Here is a 22726-nt window from a genome sequence, read left to right as displayed (position 1 = left end):
GTTCCAGGAACTGCAGTGCGTGCCACACAGCAAATTGGTTTCTTCCAGAAGGCGTGCCATGTCCTGGACCCACCGGGCCGGGCCACAGTATACCGGGGGTTCATTCGGCCTCTAATGGAGTACTGCCCACTTGTATGGATGGGAGCTGCGGCTACCCATCTCTCACAGCTGGACCGAGTCCAGCATCGTGCCCTAACCCTGATTGGGACAGGGGGCAGGGGCTGCAATGGACACTCTGTCCCTGCGGCGCTGTATGGCCGGCCACACAACCCTGTACAAGCTCCATTACATCACAAGCCCACCAGCTCTTGCAGCGACACGCCCAGCCAGAGCCATCGCACCCGCCATCGCGCCTGCCACACGTCGCCGCTCGGCAGCCAACCTTGCGCACGAGCTTCAACTCCAGACAGCCCTACCTGCCAGATCGTGCAATGTTGCGCTGCGCTCTTTCCCTGAGTGCCTCATCGAAGCCTAGAATGAACTGCCAGCCACTCTCCTCCGCGATGCACCGTCTGCCAAAGGGATTCAGCAGTTCCAGGTTCTGACCTACCGCTACCTGAAACGGTCGGGGTGGTCATTGGCCACGGACATCGCCCCCTAGGCTACTGCCAGTACGACCCTGTTCATGTTCTCGGAGCACTCCCTTCTCATCAAACTCCCAATCCATAATATACTATGTCCTTATCTCTCTCTAACTCTCCTCCATTCTCACTCTAATCTTTCGTCAAAACTGCACGGCAATCAGCCTCTACTTTTGCCTCAGCATCATGATCTTGATACTGCTATCTTTTGTACTTGTTTGCGTGCTTGTTTGCACTCATATCTTGGAATAACTCGCAAACTAACAATTAACATTCTACTCCCCATGCTAGAGTATAGAGTAGACACACACGAGTGCAGCACGCGACACACCAAAAGACAAGAGAGTGAGTCTGGAAGAATGGGAATGTCGGGCAGAGAAGCTGGCCTCAATTGAGTGCGCGTTAATGAGTCGTGTGGTCGGCTTACCAAGGGCAGGAGCTGTATAATGACCAAGTGGGTCGGCCTGCGCCGAGCAGGAGCGGTTTGTGACCCATGCGAATTGGTGTGTCGGCCTGCGTTGAGCAGGAACGGTTTATGACCCATGCGAGTTTAATAGTAGTGCGGGAGAGGCCAGTTACGGAGGAGTGCCCGCATCCGTGTGTTTCAAAATATGTGGAGTGGAGTGTAAGAGTAAGAAATGGGATGAGGAGGGTGGGTCAGAATTTGAAAGCTGACTGCAGGCAAGGAAACTGGAAAGACAGCAAGCTCTCTTGTGTGCACAGGAAATCTGCGCATGCGCAGAGCGTGGGCATGTGATGTCTATGATACACAGCAGTATGTAGAGAGAGCAAGATCATAGTCGTGACACACGTAAGGAGGGTTATGCAACCCGTTATAAAGGCCAACAGCGAAGCAATGGTACGTGACTGTTAACAACGGTTAACTCCTACGTTAGCCGAACATGTTTCCAGATTTCCTCCCCTTCCTCCTCTCTTTCCTACCCTTAGAGTTCATTCTCTCCTGCTCCCCGCCCTTCCACTCCCCGTTTTGTTTCCTTTGGTGCACATGTGCAGCTGTGATGCCGAGACCCTTGGTCGGCAGAGCTTCACAGGTCCCACCCACTCCATCCTGCTGGATATGTACCATTGTGTCGAGTTCTCCTTCTCATTTTAGTTCATCATGCAGTGAGTGTTCAATAGAAAAAAAGAAAGAAAAAAAACTTCAACTGGGTCTGGCTCCAAAGCATTGGGCGCTTTCGATTACACGTTTACACAATTCTGGAACTGGTTTTTATAATTCTGGAATGGCCAGAATGAGCGGATTCCGTCCTTGTAAACGAACGACTGGAATTCACAACGCATTTTATTCATGTCATGTCACAAACAAAATTGATGAATCGTAAAAAGAGATAACGTACACCCTCGCGCGCACGTGGACCCAGCATCACACACACGCCGGCCAGCGAGGCTCTTCGCGCGCTTGAGTCATGACCGGACCGGTAACACCCTGACTGTGCAATTCTGGCGCCAGAATTAGAGAAATTCCGCCCTCTCTTCAGAATTGACGGATTCGACGGAATTGGATAAAATCAATTCTAACTCAGATGTTGAGCCATAAATAACTATGGGTTGGTACACGGCACATACAACTACTTTCTGGCCATTGTCCAGGTGCAGGCGAAGCCAGATGACCTCATGGCCATGGCAGTTGATGTCACTCAGGTGGTCAAAGGAGAGGGAGTCCCGGACCCAGACTGCAACTCCGCCGGCTTGAGCAGATCGGTCAAGTCGGAGGGGTAGGTGGAAGCCCGGCATGGAGGCGTCAGATAGTGAGGCTTTCTCCGGGGTGAATTTAGTCTCTGTTACGAGGGCGATGTCAGATCTGCTCCGTGCAGCAGCATGCTGGAAGGCTCCAAACTTTGACAGCAGCCCAAAAGCATTTGTCAGCAGGAGCTTCATGACTGGGTATGTCCTTGCGCAGCTGGTGTTCATTGGTGTTTGTGTGGCTGAATCGCTCCAGCTGAGGCAGCCTCTGCCTCACTGTCCCTATCGCCTCTGCTGCTCATGTTGCCGGCGCCAGATGCACCAGATAAGCTGTCACCCTGAGGCCCTTTGCGGTGTCACCAGGCTCCAGCGCGTTTGCAACGCCAACTGCTTCACCCTGGTTGGCTGTTTGCAACGTCGATCAGGGAACTTTGCACCCGGTCGCGGGTACTGCTGCAGCTCAGTCGTGAGCGATCACTTTGGCTGTTTGCAACGCCAATCGCTTCACCAGTTGATCGAAACCAGCACACTGGTGTACCCCAATCATCCTTGTGCGGTGTTGTGAGAATACGTGGGTATGCATGCAGCTTTGCTCTGTGGCTTTCCATTGCATGTAGTCACTTGGCTCTCCCATTTCCTATACACTGCTCTGATGCATTCGGGTGCAAGCGCTAATGTTTATTTTGCCAAATGTACAGTGCACTGTGCGCTGTCTGTACAATGCTGCGCGGCTAGCGATGCGCCTTCTTTGGTACAGACTTTTTTCTGTTGTGTCCGTGATCTATGGCTTTCGCTTTTTTGCAGTTTTCACCGCTCCGCTGCAATAGTTTCTATTTCCTTGAGGGCGAACTGCGATGCCTCCAATTTCGTAGATGGTCTTGGTGCGCGAGGCGCCGAGCAGACCTCGTGGCTATTTTGTTTAGATTCTTTTTGAGAGTTTTTCAGTTTTTAGTTTTTGTTGTTGTTTGTGAATACACTTTATACAGTCTTCAAGCGAGTACTGTAAAGCGTGAAATTTTCGCGGCGTTTTTAGTTCGCGTTTTCAGAATCCGGACAGGTTTGCGAGGTTTTAATTTTGCGATTGCAGAATGGCATTCTTGCTAAACCTGTGACATTCTTGCTAAACCTTTCATGGATCTCCTTTTCGTGCTGTCTAAATTTCGCGATTTCCACGCGGTCGCGAATTTCGCAGAAATTAGACCATGGCAATAATTTCACGGTTTACAGTACTAGTTTTCGATGTACGGTCGTGATTTGGGTTGTCCGTATTGCCCTAGGGGTTATCGGGTGTTAGCGGCCGTCGTGAGTTCCCTTCGGGAACAGACACGATAATTTACTTTTTTTACTTTTTTATTGCCCTGACCAATCATGACCAATAATAACGGCATAATGGTTTTTCATAGAAGAGGTAAATATTTTTAAGGGTTGAATGTTCAGTTTTTAGATTCATAGGACATCATGGATACCCATTTTCTGCAATAACTGGAACTTTGAGCAACATTGTTCAGCTGCTGTCATGGAAAAGACTGAAGCAGTGAATGTGCAGAAGAACATTACAGGTGTGGCACGGGGTGGTTTCATGACGACATACTTATCGCAAATGCCATCGTGAAACTACCAGTTTTCAGTGATAAACAAGATCCAATAAAATCTCAAATCCTATAATTATACTTCCTCCGCGTCATTAAAATTGTCGCTTCGCACATCGCAATGTTTGTGACTTGGCTCGTCTTAGTCAGACTGTCGGAATCGCTGTTTTCTGTATTCGAACATTGGTGCGACCCTTCCTGCGCAATGGTCTACTCGTTACTGAAGCTGTGGTGGTCTCGGGCTTTGCCGGAGCTCTCTTCTGCACCAAGCAAATTCATTACACTCCGCACTATTTCGAACCAGAGCGCATATCATTTTTCGGGAGTTTGTGCCATCCCACATCGTTCGCGAGGGCATTTATCAAGACTGCAACCTAAGAATCCTGGTATCTCTCCTGAATACGAAATGCTGACGTTGACGATGGCAAGAACAAAGTGTTCTCAAATTCCTAAAATGCGGTACTTGTGGCCCATGTTGCTGCGAAGGTAGCAGGTCTGAAAACACCAACAAAATCAGCGAAGGGCTTGCCAATGAAAGAAGGTGCGGAACTGCTTACCCTATCCCGCTGGAAGGTCGTTACAGTGTACAGGTCGTCCTTCGTTAATACATAATCTCTGGGACTTGACAAATGTTATGTATTAACAGGGTTTATGTACTAATTGCTTGGCTGACTGCCACGCAATTTTTTCCTCTCCTCTCCTCCACTCTTCCTCTCTTCCTCTCTACTAGTTACCCTCTTTCTCCCCTTCTTTTCCTTTCTAGTCTCTCCCTGTCCTCTCTTCTCTTCTCTTCTCTCTCCTTTTCTCCTCTTGTCAACGTTCTTGAGCAGCGGATATGGCGAGCAGCCGTAATTTATCGTTATTGAATTTGTTCAAATTAGCGACGTTCAATGTTCGAGGCCTAACGTCGAACGTGAAGCAGCAGCAACTGGCGACTGACATGGATGCCTATGGCGTCGACTTCTGCAGCCTTCAAGAGCTCAAGACCACCGAAGCATTCGACAGGAAAATACACGCGGGCCAAAAAACTTTCCGCTTGATCAGCTTCGGTCAAGAATCTGGAAAGCATGGCGGCCTTGGATTCGTTATCTCTCCAAGAATCGAACCATTCCTGCTACATCATAAGAAGTTAACAGACAGAGTCGGCTTCGCGGACTTCAAGTTCCCTCGGGCCCACGGTCGCGACACTCTCGATGTGCGTATCATTTCTGCATACGGCCCAACAACCCCTCTCGCGGAGAAAAACCCAGACATCCGAGACCAATTTTACGATAGTCTGTCGAGTGCATGGGCCAGCGTGAAGAAACGAGCCATTGTTCTGTACGCAGGTGACTTCAACAGTAAAGTTGGAAATGGGACGGCACCCTGTGTTGGTCAGTACGCTAAGGGCAAACGGAACGAAAATGGCGAGGCCCTGGTTCAATGGGCGACGTCCAGGAGTCTGGTGTTGGCGAACACACTCTTTCGCTATTCACAGCGCTACAGAACGACGTGGACTGGATATGTCAGAGACGGACCGTGCACTAAGCCTATCTACAATATGATTGACTACATCATCGTACCGGAACATTGCAAATCCCTTGTCCGACGAGCACGCTCATATGGTGGCACCATGGTGTGCAGTGATCACAAACTTGTGATCAGCGATCTCCGACTCGATTCATTCTTCAAAGTGTTCAGAGCGTCGAAGAAGCAGGAACCACCCGTTGCCATAGGGAGACTGCATGACAGCACCGTGAGGCGGCAGTATGTGGACGCACTGAGTGCGAGTGACTGCATGGAGCGAGTCGCAGCGAACACAGCAGACCTCTCGGTGGCGTGGCAAACAGTCACAGAAATAGTGAAGGAAAAGGCAAAATCCGTTCTTGGAACAATGGTGAAAACGCGTCGGGGACTCGTCAATCCAGACCCACAGATCCAACGGTTGTCGATGCAGCAGAGACTACTGCGTCTACGGTTGGAGGACGGCAGTTTGGACGATGAAGGCAAACGCAGAGCTAGAGAACAGAGGAACAGGATTTCCCACCAAATACGACGCAGGTGCTTGGACAACGCCAACTCCCAGCTGGATAGAGCAGCAGAAGCTATTGAGCGCGCTCCCGACAGCATCAAAATGTACCAAGCAACATCAGTCTTCCGCAGAGAAAAGCAAAAGAAAATCATTGTGGAGTCTGTGGACGGATTAGTCCTTGATCGAGACGTCGACAGAGCTGACCGCGTCCGTGACCACTTCAGCACACTGTTGTGCAATCCCACACCAACAAACCATGTGACGACACCGGAAGGCTTGGCGACGCCACTGTCAAACCCAGTAGCAGTACATGAAATGGAAGCTGCACTGTCAAGAATGAACAACCAGAAAGCTGCAGGACCTGACGGAGTGCCAGCGGAGCTGCTGAAATATGGAAAAGGATACTTGTCACCCTTGATCGTCGGACTCATAAACACAGCTGTTACCAATAACCAAGACCTATCGCAAGTCATTGGAGCTGGCATATTAGTACCACTAGCAAAGCCAGGAAAACCCAGAGGTCCAGTAACAAGCCTAAGACCAGTTGTTCTCCTCAATACCATCAGAAAGGCTCTATCTCTGGTTGTACTCAAAAGAATAGCCCCAGCCGTCGATGGACACCTTGGCGCGATACAATCAGGTTTCAGAAGAGGCAGGAGCACGGCAGACGTCGTATGGACACAGCGTTGGATGAGTGCTAAGACACAGAGGCATCCATTCACCTACCACATGCTGGGAATCGACATGAGTCGCGCTTTTGACACTATCAACAGGCATTGGAAGTGATGGATGGAGTAGTTGGCCCAGACGAACGCAAACTCTTGCGACTGCTCCTGGAGAGAACTACCCTCGTGGTCCGTGTTGGACAGGCGACCTCAGAGTCGTTCAGTAACACAGTTGGAACACCACGGGGCGATGGCCTAAGCCCAGTCCTGTTCACCTGTTATCTCGAAGCGGCCCTGAGGGATGTCCTGTCCCATCTGCCACCCCGTCCAGAAAGCGATAGACTACTACCCCATGAGAGCAGGTATGCTGACGATGTCAACTACTACAGCACAAGTCTAGACTGGTTACGAGCTGCACTGCCGATCATTGCGAAGGTCCTTGAATCCTGGTCGCTGTACGTAAACACCCAGAAGACGGAATGGGTCACAGTATCGTCAACAACAGAAAATTGGAAAACAGTAAAGCAGCTGGGATCACTCGTGGCAACTAACGAAGACATCCAAAGGCGAAAGCAGCGGGCAACGATTGCCTTCAAGAACATGTACACTCTGTGGCTGCGGAGGGAGCATGTCTCAGAAGCTCGCAGAGTTCGCCTCTACAACGCATATGTTCTGCCGACCCTATTGTACAATTGCTGTACGTGGGGATCAACAAAGGCAGTCAGTGACAAGCTGGACGTGTTCCACAGGCAACAGCTTCGCTCGCTACTGGGCATACATTACCCCAATCGTATCACAAACATCGAGTTATACCGGAGATGTCAGAGCCAGCCCATCTCCGAGGAAGTCCACAGACAAAGAATGACCATGCTGGGACATGTCCTACGCCTGCCCGAAGACACACCACCGCAACAAGCCATGGCACTCTACTTCAATCCACCGAACACAGCCAAGCCAGGAAGACCTCTGACTACTTTAGTCACCCAGATCCAGCAAGACTGCGTCCACAGACAAACGCCACTCAAGAGGAGCCCGCATCTGCAGAGCCTCCGGCAGAAGGCATCCGACAGGCAAGTGTGGAAGGCCTTCGTAAAAAACGCACAGTGAACACTGACGAAACAGAAGTTGCCCATCCTTCTCAGTGCTATTTGCTTATTGTCGATTTGTAAACCGTACCTTGCAGTCCATGTCTTCCCTTGTCATCATCATAATAGTATAGTTTTGTCTCTCTCCTTCTATTGCTCAGGAACACAGAGGCGGAAAGAGGCTGGTCCTCAAGTACGCGAAACTGTTCATAATAATAATAATAATGTACTAAACGAAAGTGTACATAACTTGCTTGTGTACCGGAATTTTTCACATTTTTCAACTTTTCTGAGTGTTTCTTGCTACCTCGACTAGGCAGCGAGATATTCTTGATTCCCTCGATATAACATAAAAATTATGTTATAACGGTCACAGTTAGCGAAGATTCTACATGTGCCTCCACCGGAAGGCCAAAAGACCAACAAATTATGTACTATTGAGGTAGATGACATGCGGGTACGGAGAAATGTTACGTACTAGCGGGGTTTATGTACTAACGAATTATGTACTAACCGACAAAATTTGTATGGAAGTGACCACGTTTCGTCCGGGACTTGAGATTTCTTATGTACTAACGGGGTTTATGTACTAACCGGACTCGTATTAACAGGGGACGACCTGTACTTGAAAAATGCTAGCTTGCCTTCATCGCCTGCCAACTGGAGGCATGGATCGCTTGAAAATGAAGTTTCTTGACCTGAATTTGAACGCGTGGCTTGTTCAGCGTATTGTGGAGTACTGAAGGGTCTGCCTCAAACTCCGATGAAGACGTCGACCTTAGCAGCAAGTGCAGCAAAGCGAGAGGCCACAAGCTAAAGCTTGGACCGCCGACAATGCCCTGCCTCAATTTCTAGCTGATTTCTTTGCCCTTTGAGTGGACAAAATAAATTCGAAAAATCGCTCTGGGAAGCGACAATTTTAATGACACGGAGGAAGTAGGATTCAAAAAATAGGGCACAGGTCTTAGTAATTTTGCGCAAGGAGATAAGCCTGAGATGCCGGGTTAGTATTTGAAAATTATCTTATTCAACTCTTCATATCTACTAAGACTCTAGCAAGGAAGAATTGGTCACATACTTTTCCCTATGCTCGTGCTACACCCATTTCGAGTTGAAACATATGACCAAATATGACCAATTTCCTATATAATAGCAAATTAGGAGTTAGCTCAGGATCTAACTCAGATCCTACAAAAAATGAAATGGTGGACTTTTTATTTGGGGGGGGGGGGGGGGTTGGGGTGGGGAGGACTGACAAGAACATATCGGCCATGCATATAAACAGTAAACGTTCCAGGACAGCAGCACCTCCTCAAAGTTCATCCCAGCTCTAGTTGTACAGAGTAACACTTACGTTGACATGTAGGTTTGGCTTGAGACCATAGTCCAGTTCCTTTACATGCCACTGTGAGTACACCACTTGGTATGTTCTTCATCTCATAACCTTGGTTACAAGTGTATCTTACAGTCTTTCCAAAGTCAAATCCTGTATTTGTAGCTTGACCATTCGCAGGTTGACCAGGATTTTCACATGTTATCCCTGTTAGAGCAACAACACAATTCTGTACAGTGATCATGACAGACTATACCAGAGACCATTTGCTATTGGGAAATAGAACAACATTCAAAAATCGATAAAAAATGTTCTTTGGTGCAACGTACTTCAAAAGAAGATGAAATGCAGTAGCACTGCATGGCTACTTGCCATAGCCTAACTACAAATGGGTACATTATATTATTGGGGAATATAGGGGAAGTTAAGCCGAAATTCATATTTTCACCAGTTGTAGTCTTTGGGGTGCTGAGTCAAATGGTCTTGGTCCGAGGAAGCTGAGCCGCTCCCTTCCTTCTTTATTCCCCATCGAAATCGAGCACTTCCACCGAAACTGGGCGACTGCACCCTACTAGATGGGGTTTTGTATGCAAAATGTCACTAAAAGCGCTATTTCGTTATTTTTAAAGCACGGACGACTGCGATTGGCCCATATGTTGTAGTCTTTTAGACGCTCCGGTGACTGGTTTTGGTCGGAAAAGGCTGCGTTGCAGCGTTCGGCCCTTATTCTCGACCAAATAGGGTTGAACAAGCGGTCACATGCTCCTGCGTACACCAGTCACCTGGTAACCGCGCCAGCAGGCGACAACTTCACCAAGGTTCAACTGAAAGGTTCAAAGGTTCAACTCGAGTGACAGAAACTCGCCCAACACACTGTAAGTTGTAGCCTACAGGCACGGTAACCAGGTGACTGGTGTACGCAGGAGCACGTAACCGCTTGTTCAGCCATGTACGATTGGAATATGGGCCGAACGCTACATCGCAGCCTTTTCCGACCAAAACCAGTTGCCTCAGCGTCCAAAAGGCTACAACATATGGGCCAATCGCAGTCATCCGCGATTTTATAAGAACGAAATGGCGCTTTTAGTGACATTTTGCATACAAATCCCCATCTAGTCGGGCGCAGTCACCCAGTTTTGGTGGAAGTGCGCGAGTTCGATTGGGATTAAAGTAGGAAGGGAGCGTCTCAGCTTCCTCGGACCAAGGCCATTTGACTCAGCACCCCGAAGACTACAACTGGTGAAATTTTTTAGGCTTTTTTTCTTTCTTTTTTCTACAAAATCCACATATCTCCAGACACTGGGGTGAATGATGGAGTGTGGTGGTGGGGCCCATTAAGCTCCGCCGACCAGAGGTCTCGGCTTCATAGCTCTATGGACGCACCAAAGGGATATTGGGTAGGGAGGATTAAATTGAAAAAGAAAACAGAAGAAAGAAAATGGAAAGATTGTATTGCTCAGTGAGCAAAAGAATAAGTCGAGTATTGATGTGAACGCTGTTAGACTTTTAAATTCAAGAGGAGACTGTCTGTGAGGAGAGATTACATGTATGTCCAAGCAGGGTAGGACACTGTACCCTCTTACTCGCATAATATTATGTTACGAGTGGCCCAGTGCCAGTTCGTTCTGAGGAGATGGTGATAAGCTGCTGTCTTGAACTTTTGGATGTTCTTTGGGTGAAATGGGTGGGGAATGATAGAGGTAGGCAGCTGGTTCCAAATTGGGATGACGGAGTGGGGAAAGGCTCGGCTCACATTGTTCCGGGAATTGGCAGGAAGAACATTCTGTAACTGATGGGGATGCGCGGTGGACAGTCGTACAGCCTGGCGGGTGAGGCGTGTGGTCCTGGGTTGGTGTGTCGGGGGTGGAGCCATTCTCGAGAGAAGAGCGGGAGAATTATCGCAAAGGGCTTTATACAGGAGGCAGAGGGCAGCGATGATGCGGCGAATTATGAGGCTTGGAAGCCAGCATTGCGGATTTATTGCCTTGATGGCTCGCTCCTGCACCCAGTCCAGCCGATTCAAGTGGGAAGGAGCTGCCCCCATCCAGATGATTGGGCAGTACTCCATAACCGGCCGGACAAAGGCTTTGTAGGCTCGAAGCCGGGCAGGAATAGTCAGCAAGTGAAATGCCTTGCGCAAGGCTCCAAGTCTCTGCGTTGCTCGGACTACAACAGTTCGGATATGCTGGCTGAATTTTAGCTGATGGTCAAACGTGACGCCGAGTACCTTGATGGAGGGCTGCTCCTCAACAGGAGTTCCATTGAAGACAATAGGGAGGTTTAGTTCCCACGTAACGGAAACGCGTACGTGGGTGATCCACGTAAAGTGGATGAAGGGCACCTACGTTGCAATGTTGTGTTTAGTCACACGGAACAAACAAAAGCATGAAGCGAAAGGCCCAAACCTGGTCAAAGACGAAGCTACCCGGGCCTAAGAAGCTCATCCAATATTTTGATTTCGTGCTTCAGAAACTTCTTCAGCTGAGCACCCTCACAGCTCGCACAATGCGCTCCATTCTGATTTTCACCCACGTTCTGGCGGAACGCGGGTGAGCCTCCATACACGGTATGTCGTGAATCAGAAAACGTCTGTACGTGGATCACTGAGTATCACGTGGTACACACACGTAAAGTACCCACGGATTACATGGGACTAAACCTCCCTTTTGGGGGTATTGGCCAGTCCCGACGATGGTGGGAAATTGTAAGGGCCTGAGATTTGGCTGGCTCGAACTGCACTTTCCAATCCGAGCCCCAACTGGATACTAGGTCGACAGCAGCCTGGAGTACTCTAGCGTTGTCAGGAACAGCAGCGAGAGTTGCAATTTCGGCGTATAGGGTCGTGTCGTTGGCGAATGAGGCAAGGTTGGAGCCGATTGGGAGGTGGTCTTCAAGGTCGTTGACGTAGACCAAGAAGAAGGTGGGGCCCAGGATACTGCCCTGTGGCGCCCCAGCCTTAACTGGGCGTCTGGCTGATGTTTGGCCGGAGATGAGGACTTGAAGTGTGCGGTTGCAGAGGTAGTCTTGGAGCCACCGATGCAGGTCTCCCGAGATGCCATACACTCTAGCCTTGTGCAACACACCAGTGTGAGACACCCGGTCAAATGCTCCAGCAATGTCGATGGCCAGGACTCGAGAAGCTCCTTTATCTCTGGCGGTGTGCACCCACTGGTGGTGGAGAGCAGTCAGCAGGTCTGCTGCACTGTGGCCGCGACGGAAGCCAAATTGCCGTTCTGACAGGACGTGATTCGTCTCCATGAAGTTCCTCATTGCCCTGTTGACTATGGTCTCCATGACCTTGGAGAGGATGCTCAGTAACGACACTGGTCGATAGTTTGATGGCGACGATTTAGACTTGCGCTTGTGGACTGGAACTACGTTTGCAACCTTCCACTGTTGTGGCTGGATGCCGGAGCGAAGACAGCATGTAAATAGTTTTGAAAGCGGCCGTGCCAATTCTGCAGAGCAAGCTTTCAAGACGCGGGCAGGTGTCCCATCTGGACCAGTGGCCTTGGTGGGGTTGAGCTGGCGGAGAGTTCGCTCGACTGTGGTCTCGCGAAACCGGACGGTGCAGAGGTTGCGGTCAGTACGTGGTCGAACGTGAGGAAATGGAGCGGATAGGTCGTCTGCCCCTAGACTGCATTTGTTGACGAAGTGTTCGGCCATGCACTCTGCTTTGCTGCGGTTGGTGTCGTGCTCCGTACCATCGGTGCTGCGGAGAGTAGGTATGGATGGGCTGTTTCCGTGGCCAGAGGCCTTCTTGATGGTTCGCCACCATTCACCAGACGCCATACACCCAGAGGCTAACTTCTGCGCCAGGCTTGCTGTGAATGCCTGCTTGGCAGTTGCCAGGCAATGGTTAGCTGAGTGCTTGGCGACATTGTAACGGGCTTGCAGCTGGGCACTTGACCGGTCGGCGCAGAGTCTCCTCCATGCTCTTTGTTTCTGTGCTACAGCCTCAGTGAATTCCGGTGTCCACCAAGAGGGATTAGATGGTTTCATGCACAACTGCTTAGACGGTATGTATCGGCGCATTCCTTCCAGAATATTCTGGGTCAAGTGCATACACATTGCATCAGGATAATCCCTGACAGTGGACTGCCAATCTGTTGTTCTAAAGAAGTGGCGGAGTCTGTCCCAGTCTGCGCGTTGGTAACGCCAGACAGTTCTGGTCACTGGTGGTTCCTCTGCCGTGCTTACATGAAAGTCAGCTAGGACACAGGCATGGTCAGAGTTTCCCAGAGGTGCTAAGGTATTGACTGTCGCATCTCCCGGTAGGTCAGTCATTATTAAGTCGAGTGGGTTAAGGCCCCTGGTGGGCTCATGCACGTGCTGCTCCAAGCAGTGAAAAGCACACATGTCTTCAGTGTACACACCTGCATGAGTTGTCTTGGTGCTGCCAAGCCAATCCACGTTGTGTACGTTAAAATCTCCAGCCAATACCACATATTGACAAGATTTACGGGTCAGGTCTATGCCAGCACTGATGGCTTCAAGGGTACTGATGTCATTGTCGTGGCAGGAGCCAGAGCGATATGCAGCACACACAGCCACTGACTTCTTATCCACAGTTCTGACACTCAGCCATATTAGCTCCTCATTACCGACCTGGATGTCATCGAGTTCTCGGAGGGCCAGACTGGCTTTAACCCAAACCGCAACTCCTCCATGAGCTGTTCAATCCTTTCGCAGTGGGGAGTAGTACCCAGGCAAGGACAGTTCAGAATCTGTAGCCTTCTCAGGGGTTAGCTTGCTCTCTGTGACAATGGCAATGTCAGGTTGGTGAACGTGTACAGCATGGTGAAAGTCACCAAGTTTACTCAGTAGTCCAAATGTGTTCGTCAGCAGGATCCGAAAGGATCTAATTGGAGCTTTGAGCTTGAGTGTCGGAGGACTCGGAGAGAGCGTCACTGTGTGAATCTGAGCCGGACAACGTGTCCCCCTTTGGAGCGTCACTGAGAGTGTCACTGTGTGAGCCGGACAAGGTGTCCCCCTTCGGACGCTCACGGTGGCGCCAAACCCGCGCGTACAGTGGGCGAGGCCAAAAGTTTGGAGCAGTGGCGATTTCAAGGTCAGTCGCATCGATCATCAAGTGGGCAGACACTTTCCCATCTTCTGTGGTGTGTATGCTGCACTGGTGAACCTTCACCGGTTTGTTCACTGCTGCAGAGCGTTGCTCAGTGAATTCCTTGACACTTTCTTCACTGCTATGTGAGTTCAAATTGCCCACATAGATTACGGCTTTCTTCACCCCTGTGAGGTTCGTTTGATACCAGTTTCCACGTGTCATCCGTGATTAGCTCTAGCTTCAGTGGCTTGGGCTTGACAGTGGGCCGCTCAATTGCCTGGGACTTGTCCTCATCCTCGGTTGACGTTTCATGGCCACTGGCAGGGTCACCCACGCTACGGGAAGTGCTACGGTGTTCGTCTGCATCAATGGTACACGTGGCAGCCTGCCCTGCGCGAGTACGGGTACGCTTGCTAGTCCTTCCCGCTGTACTCTCCATCGTACGCTGGCTGTGCTGGTTGTGGGCAACTGCTGGAGGAGTCAGGGGAGAAGCACTTGCTGCGACAATGGCGGACTCCCTGAGGGCGACAACCTCCTCGTTCAGGCCTGCAATTTGCCTCGATAAATCATCGATCCTATTCTTTAGTCGTGTCTCGCGGTCTGCGGACTCCGTCACAAATGTTGCCAGCGTCTTTACTACGTCTAAAATCGAAGACTCGATCCCGGGGAGGGAGCACAACAATTTTACCTCCGAATCCGTCAGCCCGCGAACGGCAGCTTTTGCTGGAGGCATGGCGGAGGTGGGCCAAAGCTATCCGATGTCTACCTAGTTTCCTACTACTACTACTATACCTAATGTTTGAAACCAAGCCGGCCTGATGCCGGTTTCCTGGCGAGAAACTGTGGGAGCCTCAGAGCGCGAAAACCTGCACCCTGCTCCAAAGTTTGAGTACAAGGCTTAAAAAAAAAAAAAAAAGAGTAAATTATCGTATCCGTCCCCGAAGGGAACTCACGACGGCCGCTAACACCCGATAAACCCTAGCGGCAGATGCAGCGCCTAACGGTGGGGGTGAGTGGGTAAGTCTCACAACCACTGGCACAAGTGCCGAAAGCGACCCCATTAGCTGCATCCATGTACCCCTTGTGCCTGGCCACAAGTTCCCAGTTGACTGTGGGTAGCAGCACGGCTGGAAAAACCGCTCCCAGGCAGGACTTGAACCAGGTACCTCTCGTATCTCAATCATGGTCTTTGACCAACCCACTGTGCCTGCCTGGTTTTGCACGAGGCTTAACTTCACCTTTAAAGGAAAGGAGCAAATGTTTACAATTTTCAGGGTGATAGAGTTCCTATGGAGGTGGAAACCTCTGCTGAAATGAGTCTCAATGTGACATTTTTTATAGCTCAGGATCTAACTCAGATCCTACAATAACTGAAAAGGTGGAATTTTTATTGCAAGTTTCACGCAGCTAAACTATGTTAACGCGGTGACGTAATGTTCTCACTGTATGCTGATGTCTATCACGCGCGTGTTCGCGCCAGCTCACGGATGCGCCGTTGTGCGCATGCGCAAACTCTCTCAGCAGCTCGCTTTGATATGACCTTCGTGCCTGGATCTCGTTGTTAGTTGCATTGGCTTGCATGACTCTTGCTCCATTTTTTCACCCACCCACCCACACCGATTTCATTGTGTTACAATTCTCATTCTGTAGCACCCTGTTCTGTATATACTACTCACCTCATTCGTCTTCCAAGCTCACTCTGGTAAACAAACAAGCAGGGATTGGGCCTGAACTCTCAGTAGCTGGCAGCATTCTCTCTACTCTCCCGAATCACTCTATTCTGGGTACTGCCCTTGGCAGGTCAGCCACCATTTCGGTCTCACTCTCGGTCCCCGCCTCTGTCGGGTCGGCCGGCTCCATGGTTACACACTGCCAGCTCCTTCGCCCAGTTACCCTGTGGTGCCAACCAACAACCGCTGTGCCTGTGTGTGGGTCGTGTATGCCTCCGCGTACGGAACATGGATTAATTGGGGGGGGGGGGAGGACTGACAGGAACATATCGGCCATGCATATACAAAGTAAACGTGCTAGGACAGCGGCATCTCCTCACAGGTCATCCCAGCTCTAGTTGTACAGAGTAACACATCTGATATTTTTTTCGTGATATAGGCCCAAGTTACCATAACATTATGTGTAAGACCGTGGAAATGGTAGTGATATTGAGAAGATGACTGGAAACCAAAAAGTGTTAGAACCGCTTGTAACAGTTTATTCACCTTCACACACAGGAAGCTGTGTCCAGAGCCCTGTTCTGGACATGTTTTCAGTACATCTGATGGAAGCAGTATTTCCAGCTTTCAGCTTGTATCCATCCTCACACCGGAAAGTACGTGTTGAACCGAGTGCACGGCCATTGTTGTCACTGTCAGCTTGTATTCCATTCAGCACACTATCTGGCTCTGGGCAATAAGTAGTGATCTCTATAGAAACAAAAAGGAAATAAGCGCTCTAAGCAAGTTTTACAATTCAACATGTGCCGCTTGCTCAAGAACACCCAGGCTGGTAAAAAAGAGAATGCCACATGCTGTCCCCCTCCGTCAAAAAGGGAAGTTTCCGTGGAGATTTTTTTTAAGTCATCAGTGATGAGAGAAGAGAGAGAGAAAGGTAGCGGCAAAATGTGAGGGAAAGGAAAAGCTGATGAGGCGGTTGGGACCGGAGACTATGAGATGGCGTTTGAGCGAAAAGTGGTTCACCGGGTGAGAGCAGAGATGTGGCAGCTCTCACCGAATGATTTGACTTCTTTGTCTTTCAAGCTGTTTCTGTTGTGTTTGATGAATTCTCCTACTTGTTTCTCTTTTCCTTATGCTGGTGTGATTTCGTTCGAGTCTACAATAATATTTTTCAAGAATCGATTAAAAAATGTGCTTTGGTGCAACGTACTTCAAAAGAAGATGAAATGCAGTAGCACTGCATGGCTATTTGCCATAGCCTTTAACCCTCATGCCACACAAGAGAGACGAGCCCATGGGGTGTTGCAAGCGTTTATTCAAGCATGAATAATCGTGAGCCTGTGATCGGTAAATCAAGTATGACGTACATGTACTCAGCATGAGGTCATAATTATTATTCCCGTATCTATGCAGAAGACGTAACTTCAGTAACGTCTGGCGCTAGCCAGGGTCCACACAGCTTTAATTCCCGTAGCTATGCAGAAGACGTTACTTCAGTAACGTCTGGCGCTAGCCAGGGTCCACACAGTTTTAATTTGGTATTTGTGTGTTTGTTTGTTTGTTTGTTTGTGTGTTTGTGTCACGCCTGGCGCTATCCCGTATCTGTCCCGTACCGTACCGTTCCTGTAACAGTTTTCCTCTGTTCGCTATAACTTTACACTCCCTCGCACCTCATGCGTCTTACGCCTGTCTATTAGCACCTTCATTGGCGCCATTGCCACATGTATACTATCACCTTTTGCATATAACTGGTCGAGGCACGCTCAACCAGGCCTCTTACTTTTCATGTTCGATTAAACCTGTTACAGTACCATCAAACACAGCGGGCCACATACAGCTGGCCGCAATATTCAAATAGGGCTTTCAAACGCAAGATTATAACGTGAAGCAACTTGGAAGATTGGGTATGAATGCGAAGTGTATGGGGGAATGCATGTAGGGTGTTAGTGCGGGTTCGAATCCCAGGATATGCCTGAAAAAAAAATTGAAGGATTGAAAAATGTATAACATCCTTATGCTTTTTTTGCCGTCATCAAGGCGGTAGACGGTGTCGTATTACCCTCGATCGTACCTGTCCCGTGCCTATCCCGTACCGTACCGTACCATCAAAGACGGCTGGCCACAATGCATATTCAAATACAGCTTTCAAATGCAAGATCATAACGTGAAGCAACTTGGAAGAATTCGTATGTATGCGAAGTGTATCGGGGGATGCATGCAGGGCGCGCGATAGTGCGGGTTCGAATTCCAGGTTATTTCTTAAAAAAAGTATTTTTTTAAGAATTTATAACATCCCTATTCTTTTTTTTTGTCCAGGTCATCAGGGCAAAAAAGCATAGCGTAGGGCCCTGAGCTTCCAAGCCCTCTTGTTTGGTATTTGTGTGTTTGTTTGTTTGTGTGTTTGTGTCACGCCTGGCGCTATCCCGTATCTGTCCCGTACCGTACCATCAAACACAGCTGGCCACATACAGCTGGCCGCAATATTCAAATAGGGCTTTCAAACGCAAGATCATAACGTGAAGCAACTTGGAAGAATGAGTATGAATGTGAAGTGTATGGGGGAATGCATGTAAGGCGATAGTGTGGGTTCGAATCCCAGGTGATGCCTTAAAAAAAATAGGAGAATTGAAAAATGTATAACATCCTTATGCTTTTTTTGCCTAGGTCATCAAAGCGGTAGGCGGTGTCGTAGTATCCTCGAACGTACCTGTCCCGTACCTGTCCCGTACCGTACCATCAAAGACCGCTGGCTACAATGCATATTCAATTAGGGCCTTCAAATGCAAGATCATGACGTGAAGTAACTTGGAAGAATTAGTATGTATGCGAAGTGTATCGGGGGATGCATGCAGGGCGATAGTGCGGGTTCGAATCCCAGGTTATGTCTTTAAAAAAAATGAGAAATTTATAAGAATTTATAACATATCTATGCTATTTTTGTCTAGGGCATCAAGGCAAAAAAGCATAGCGTAGGGCCCTGAGCTTCCAAGCTCTCTCGTTATGATGTACACATATCACGCATCAGAGAGGCACGGGCAGCAGAAGCGACCCGCGGGGTCGTGCGCCTTTGAAATGGACTATAGTTGTACAGAGTAACACTTACGTTGACATGTAGGTTTGGCTTGAGACCATAGTCCAGTTCCTTTACATGCCACTGTGAGTACACCACTTGGTATGTTCTCCATCTCATAACCTTGGTTACAAGTGTATCTTACAGTCTTTCCAAAGTCAAATCCTGTATTTGTAGCTTGACCATTGGTAGGTTGACCAGGATTTTCACATGTTATCCCTGTTAGAGCAACAACACAATTCTGTACAGTGATCTTGACAGACTATACCAGAGACCATTTGCTATTGGGAAAGAGAACAACATTCAAGAAGATAGAAACAAATGAAAAGCGAACTCCTGTTTGTGAAAGGAAGTTTTCTCGTATTTCGGGATATAAATACGAATGCATGGGTGTGTCTTTCACAGGCCTCAAATATAGGGAAGTATTCATTACACACTAGCAACATTTTGGGATTAACAGCTTGGCCCTTATGATACTTCGACCCTGACAATATGAACAAAAATCGTACAGAAAGTGGTTTTTGACCTCTGATATTTTTTCGTGATATAGACCCAAGTTACCATAAAATTATGTGTAAGACCGTGGAAATGGTAGTGATATTGAGAAGATGACTGGAAACCAAAAAGTGTTAGAACCGCTTGTAACAGTTTATTCACCTTCACACACAGGAAGCTGTGTCCAGAGCCCTGTTCTGGACATGTTTTCAGTACATCTGATGGAAGCAGTATTTCCAGCTTTCAGCTTGTATCCATCCTCACACCGGAAAGTACGTGTTGAACCGAGTGCACGGCCATTGTTGTCACTGTCAGCTTGTATTCCATTCAGCACACTATCTGGCTCTGGGCAATAAGTAGTGATCTCTATAGAAACAAAAAGGAAATAAGCGCTCTAAGCAAGTTTTACAATTCAAAATGTGCCGCTTGCTCAAGAACACCCAGGCTGGTAAAAAAGAGAATGCCACAGGCTGTCCCCCTCCGTCAAAAAGGGAAGTTTCCGTGGAGATTTTTTTAAAAGTCATCAGTGATGAGAGAAGAGAGAGAGAAAAGTGGCGGCAAAATGTGAGGGAAAAAGGAAAAGCTGATGAGGCGGTTAGGACTGAAGCCGGGCTGTGGACTGGGACCGGAGACTACGAGATGGCGTTTGAGCAAAACGTGGTTCACCGGGTGAGAGCTGAGATGTGGCAGCTCTCACCGAATGATTTGACTTCTTTTGTCTTTCAAGCTGTTTCTGTTTTGTTTGATGAATTCTCCTACTTGTTTCTCTTTTCCTTATGCTGGTGTAATTTCGTTCGAGTCTATAATATTATCATTATGATGTGATGTTGAACTTGCACTGTAGTCTTGATGTTCTATTGATTATGGTGCCGCTATGGTGGTTTAGTTTGGAGCACTGGCTCTGTTTTGTTTTGTTTTTCTTGTTTGCCTCATTTACAATGCTACCTTTTGGCTTGTTGGTGGTCCCAGTGTGCATGGTTGTTTCATTCGGACAGTTTTGTTTTGCCTGTCATGCAACACTGTGAAATGTTTCTACTGACTTGATTCCTTCTTGCCCGATATCGTTATTTTTCTTTCGCTTTTGTTGTGCATGTGGAATGCGGTGTGTGTGGGGGCGGGGGGGGGGGGGGGGGGGGGGAGGGGGAGAGTGGAAGTGAATGACGACATAGCGTTGTTCACTATGATGACATTGCTTAATTTGTCTCCAGCTAGTCAGTGCATGTGGATGCTAGCATGTGTAAGATTGTAGGGAAAAAATGGTTCGCTCGTTCGTCCTTTTTCGTATAATTTTTAACTTAGTTATTTCCATGTGTAAGTTTGTTGTCCTATTTGTTGATGATAAGACAAAAAGACAATAGAAAAATATTCTCTGTGTTTCTGCATCCATAGGCTTTTTTTAGATGAAAACAAACAAAGAAAGAAGATACTGAAATTTGTCATACTCTGCCAACCTTTTCATAGTATATTCAATAGTTGCCAGGAATCTACTTCAAAGTTTTTCAGTGAAGGATAATTAAAAAGCTGAGTATACCTACTTATACAATCGTTCTGGATAATCCAGTCACTGCCGTCTAATTCAAATTTGATTCTCTGAGCCCAGGTCATTCCATCATCTGTTGTAAAACCATAGCCAAAATTGCATTTGAATCTGGAAGTAACAACACACTTTCCCCTCTTATTGAAATTGAATTTGTTGGCCTTGTTTGGCACCACGAATGTGTTACTGGGAGCAGTTGTGAGCTGAAAGTCCCGAGTTTCACATTGCTCCTTTAAGGTCATCTCTGTATTGCCACTGCAGTACTGATGATCTGCTGGTAATCAATCAGAAAACAGTGAAGAAGAACACAAAACAGGGATCAAGTTCACACTGCTTAGCATAACCTGGGTTGAAAATGATTTTAATCAGTGAACAACATCCGGATCTGTACAAGGCTTCTACTAGTTATCTTATCCATGACACAGTCAAGCTATATGCACATAGGTAACTGTGGACATTTTGTCTATTCACCCACGGATATTTGAAAACCAATGTGTCAAGACGAATTGCTCAGCAGCAGCTGAAGGACAACGAACTACAAAACTAGCTACAAAACTAGGATTCCCTTCATTTACAACAATCTGAATAGTATTATCGCCATTGTCAGTTGGTACTAAATTTGAACACAGTCCTTCTGGTGGCGGCATGTGACGTCCAACTTCATGAATGGAGCAGAGCCACGTTCTCTGCGCAGTGCAGTGTTCTATAGAGGCAGGGTCTGTTACATAAACAAGGGCAGATTGTTTCATTAGCCACAACTGTGGATCCATAATACAGCGTCTTCATGGACTACAGCACAACAATCAGGCAAAATATCACTTCTCCCAGTAACTGACCCACAAGCTACTAGTAGTTGAGATGACCTATTTCTGGCTACTCCATGACATTACATAGTCATTGTAATATGCGGACACAAAGCAATTTTTGTACAGCTATGGGCAGAGAAATCCAACCTTATGAACATAAAAGTGCTGAGGGGGATGTGGCGATGACATCACAATCACCACTCCGCTCGCTTGAGCGTGGCACCATGTTATTCATGAGGTCGGATTTCTCTGGCCAGAACTGTAACCTTTCTAGTTCAGGATGCATCGCTACAATAAGAAAGGGACGAGATGTCAAATGATAATAACGGTCTACCAATGAGCTGTGCTGTTGCAGTTGATAGTCCTGGCTATAAAACTATATCTCGGCTTCACACTGCCACAACACAACCACTATTAGACATCTGAGTAAGGCTGCACTTGTACTTCTTCTCCCCCCCCCCCCCGGAAAAAGATATGGAGGTATGCGACATGTATTTCTATCAATCCCGAGGTATTTTTGTCAGAGTACACTGGTGATACTGCTTTGCCCTAAGCTAACCCTCCGTTGCGTGGTTATGCTATTAGAAGAATACTTTTGACACAGTCTGAAACATAATAGACCCCCTACACCTACAGAGGCCAGGCCTGATGATATTGATCATAGTTATCAACACGTACAACTATGACTCTGCATGTATAATTTCACTCCATATTAAAGGGGAAGTGCATCGATTTTTCAAGTAGGGCTCAGATGAAAGACAAGTTCATATCGGTTCCGATGGTATATCTCTCGCCTCCGTACGATATTGCAAACTTGCCATATCGCCGATTTTCTGATTGCGTTTCCATGACGACTACAGGTGATGACGCACATTCTGCTTAGCTCCGTGAGAGAGAAGGTCGATCACTGCAGAATTGTGTCATTTTCAGTTGTCTTATTGTAATTCACGAAGTGAAAGAAGTACTGTGTTCAATGCTGTTAGTGCCGTGAACTGTTAGTAGTCCTCTCCGTTGTGTACTGGGACGTGACACCGACAGGAGTAAGCTGGAGTGCGGAGACGTTAGCTGGCAAGCGAAAATCGTGACGAACGAAGTGCTGAAATCTTGGTTTC

General features: G+C 48.0%; 1 protein-coding gene across 4 annotated transcripts in view; it reads right to left on the bottom strand.

The window, feature by feature from the left end:
• LOC135808887 (CUB and sushi domain-containing protein 3-like) overlaps nucleotides 1–22726 on the bottom strand; it is a 122225-nt gene that overhangs the window by 96220 nt on the left and 3279 nt on the right. For 2 of the 4 annotated variants that reach the window (XM_065322126.1, XM_065322128.1), the window contains exons 2-6: nucleotides 20807–21082; nucleotides 19434–19637; nucleotides 18810–18995; nucleotides 16253–16456; nucleotides 8990–9175 (exon numbers count right to left, since the gene is read on the bottom strand). In XM_065322126.1, the coding sequence (XP_065178198.1) occupies nucleotides 8990–9175; nucleotides 16253–16456; nucleotides 18810–18995; nucleotides 19434–19637; nucleotides 20807–21082 (1056 nt within the window). The remainder of the gene's footprint in view (nucleotides 1–8989; nucleotides 9176–16252; nucleotides 16457–18809; nucleotides 18996–19433; nucleotides 19638–20806; nucleotides 21083–22726) is intronic. The other 2 variants (XM_065322127.1, XM_065322129.1) reach the window with 2 other exon arrangements.

The sequence above is a fragment of the Sycon ciliatum genome, chromosome 2, assembly GCF_964019385.1.
Source record: "Sycon ciliatum chromosome 2, ocSycCili1.1, whole genome shotgun sequence".
NCBI lineage: Eukaryota > Metazoa > Porifera > Calcarea > Leucosolenida > Sycettidae > Sycon > Sycon ciliatum.
The sequence above is the reverse complement of the archived record's forward strand: the minus strand, read 5'-3'. Positions and strand labels throughout refer to the sequence as shown.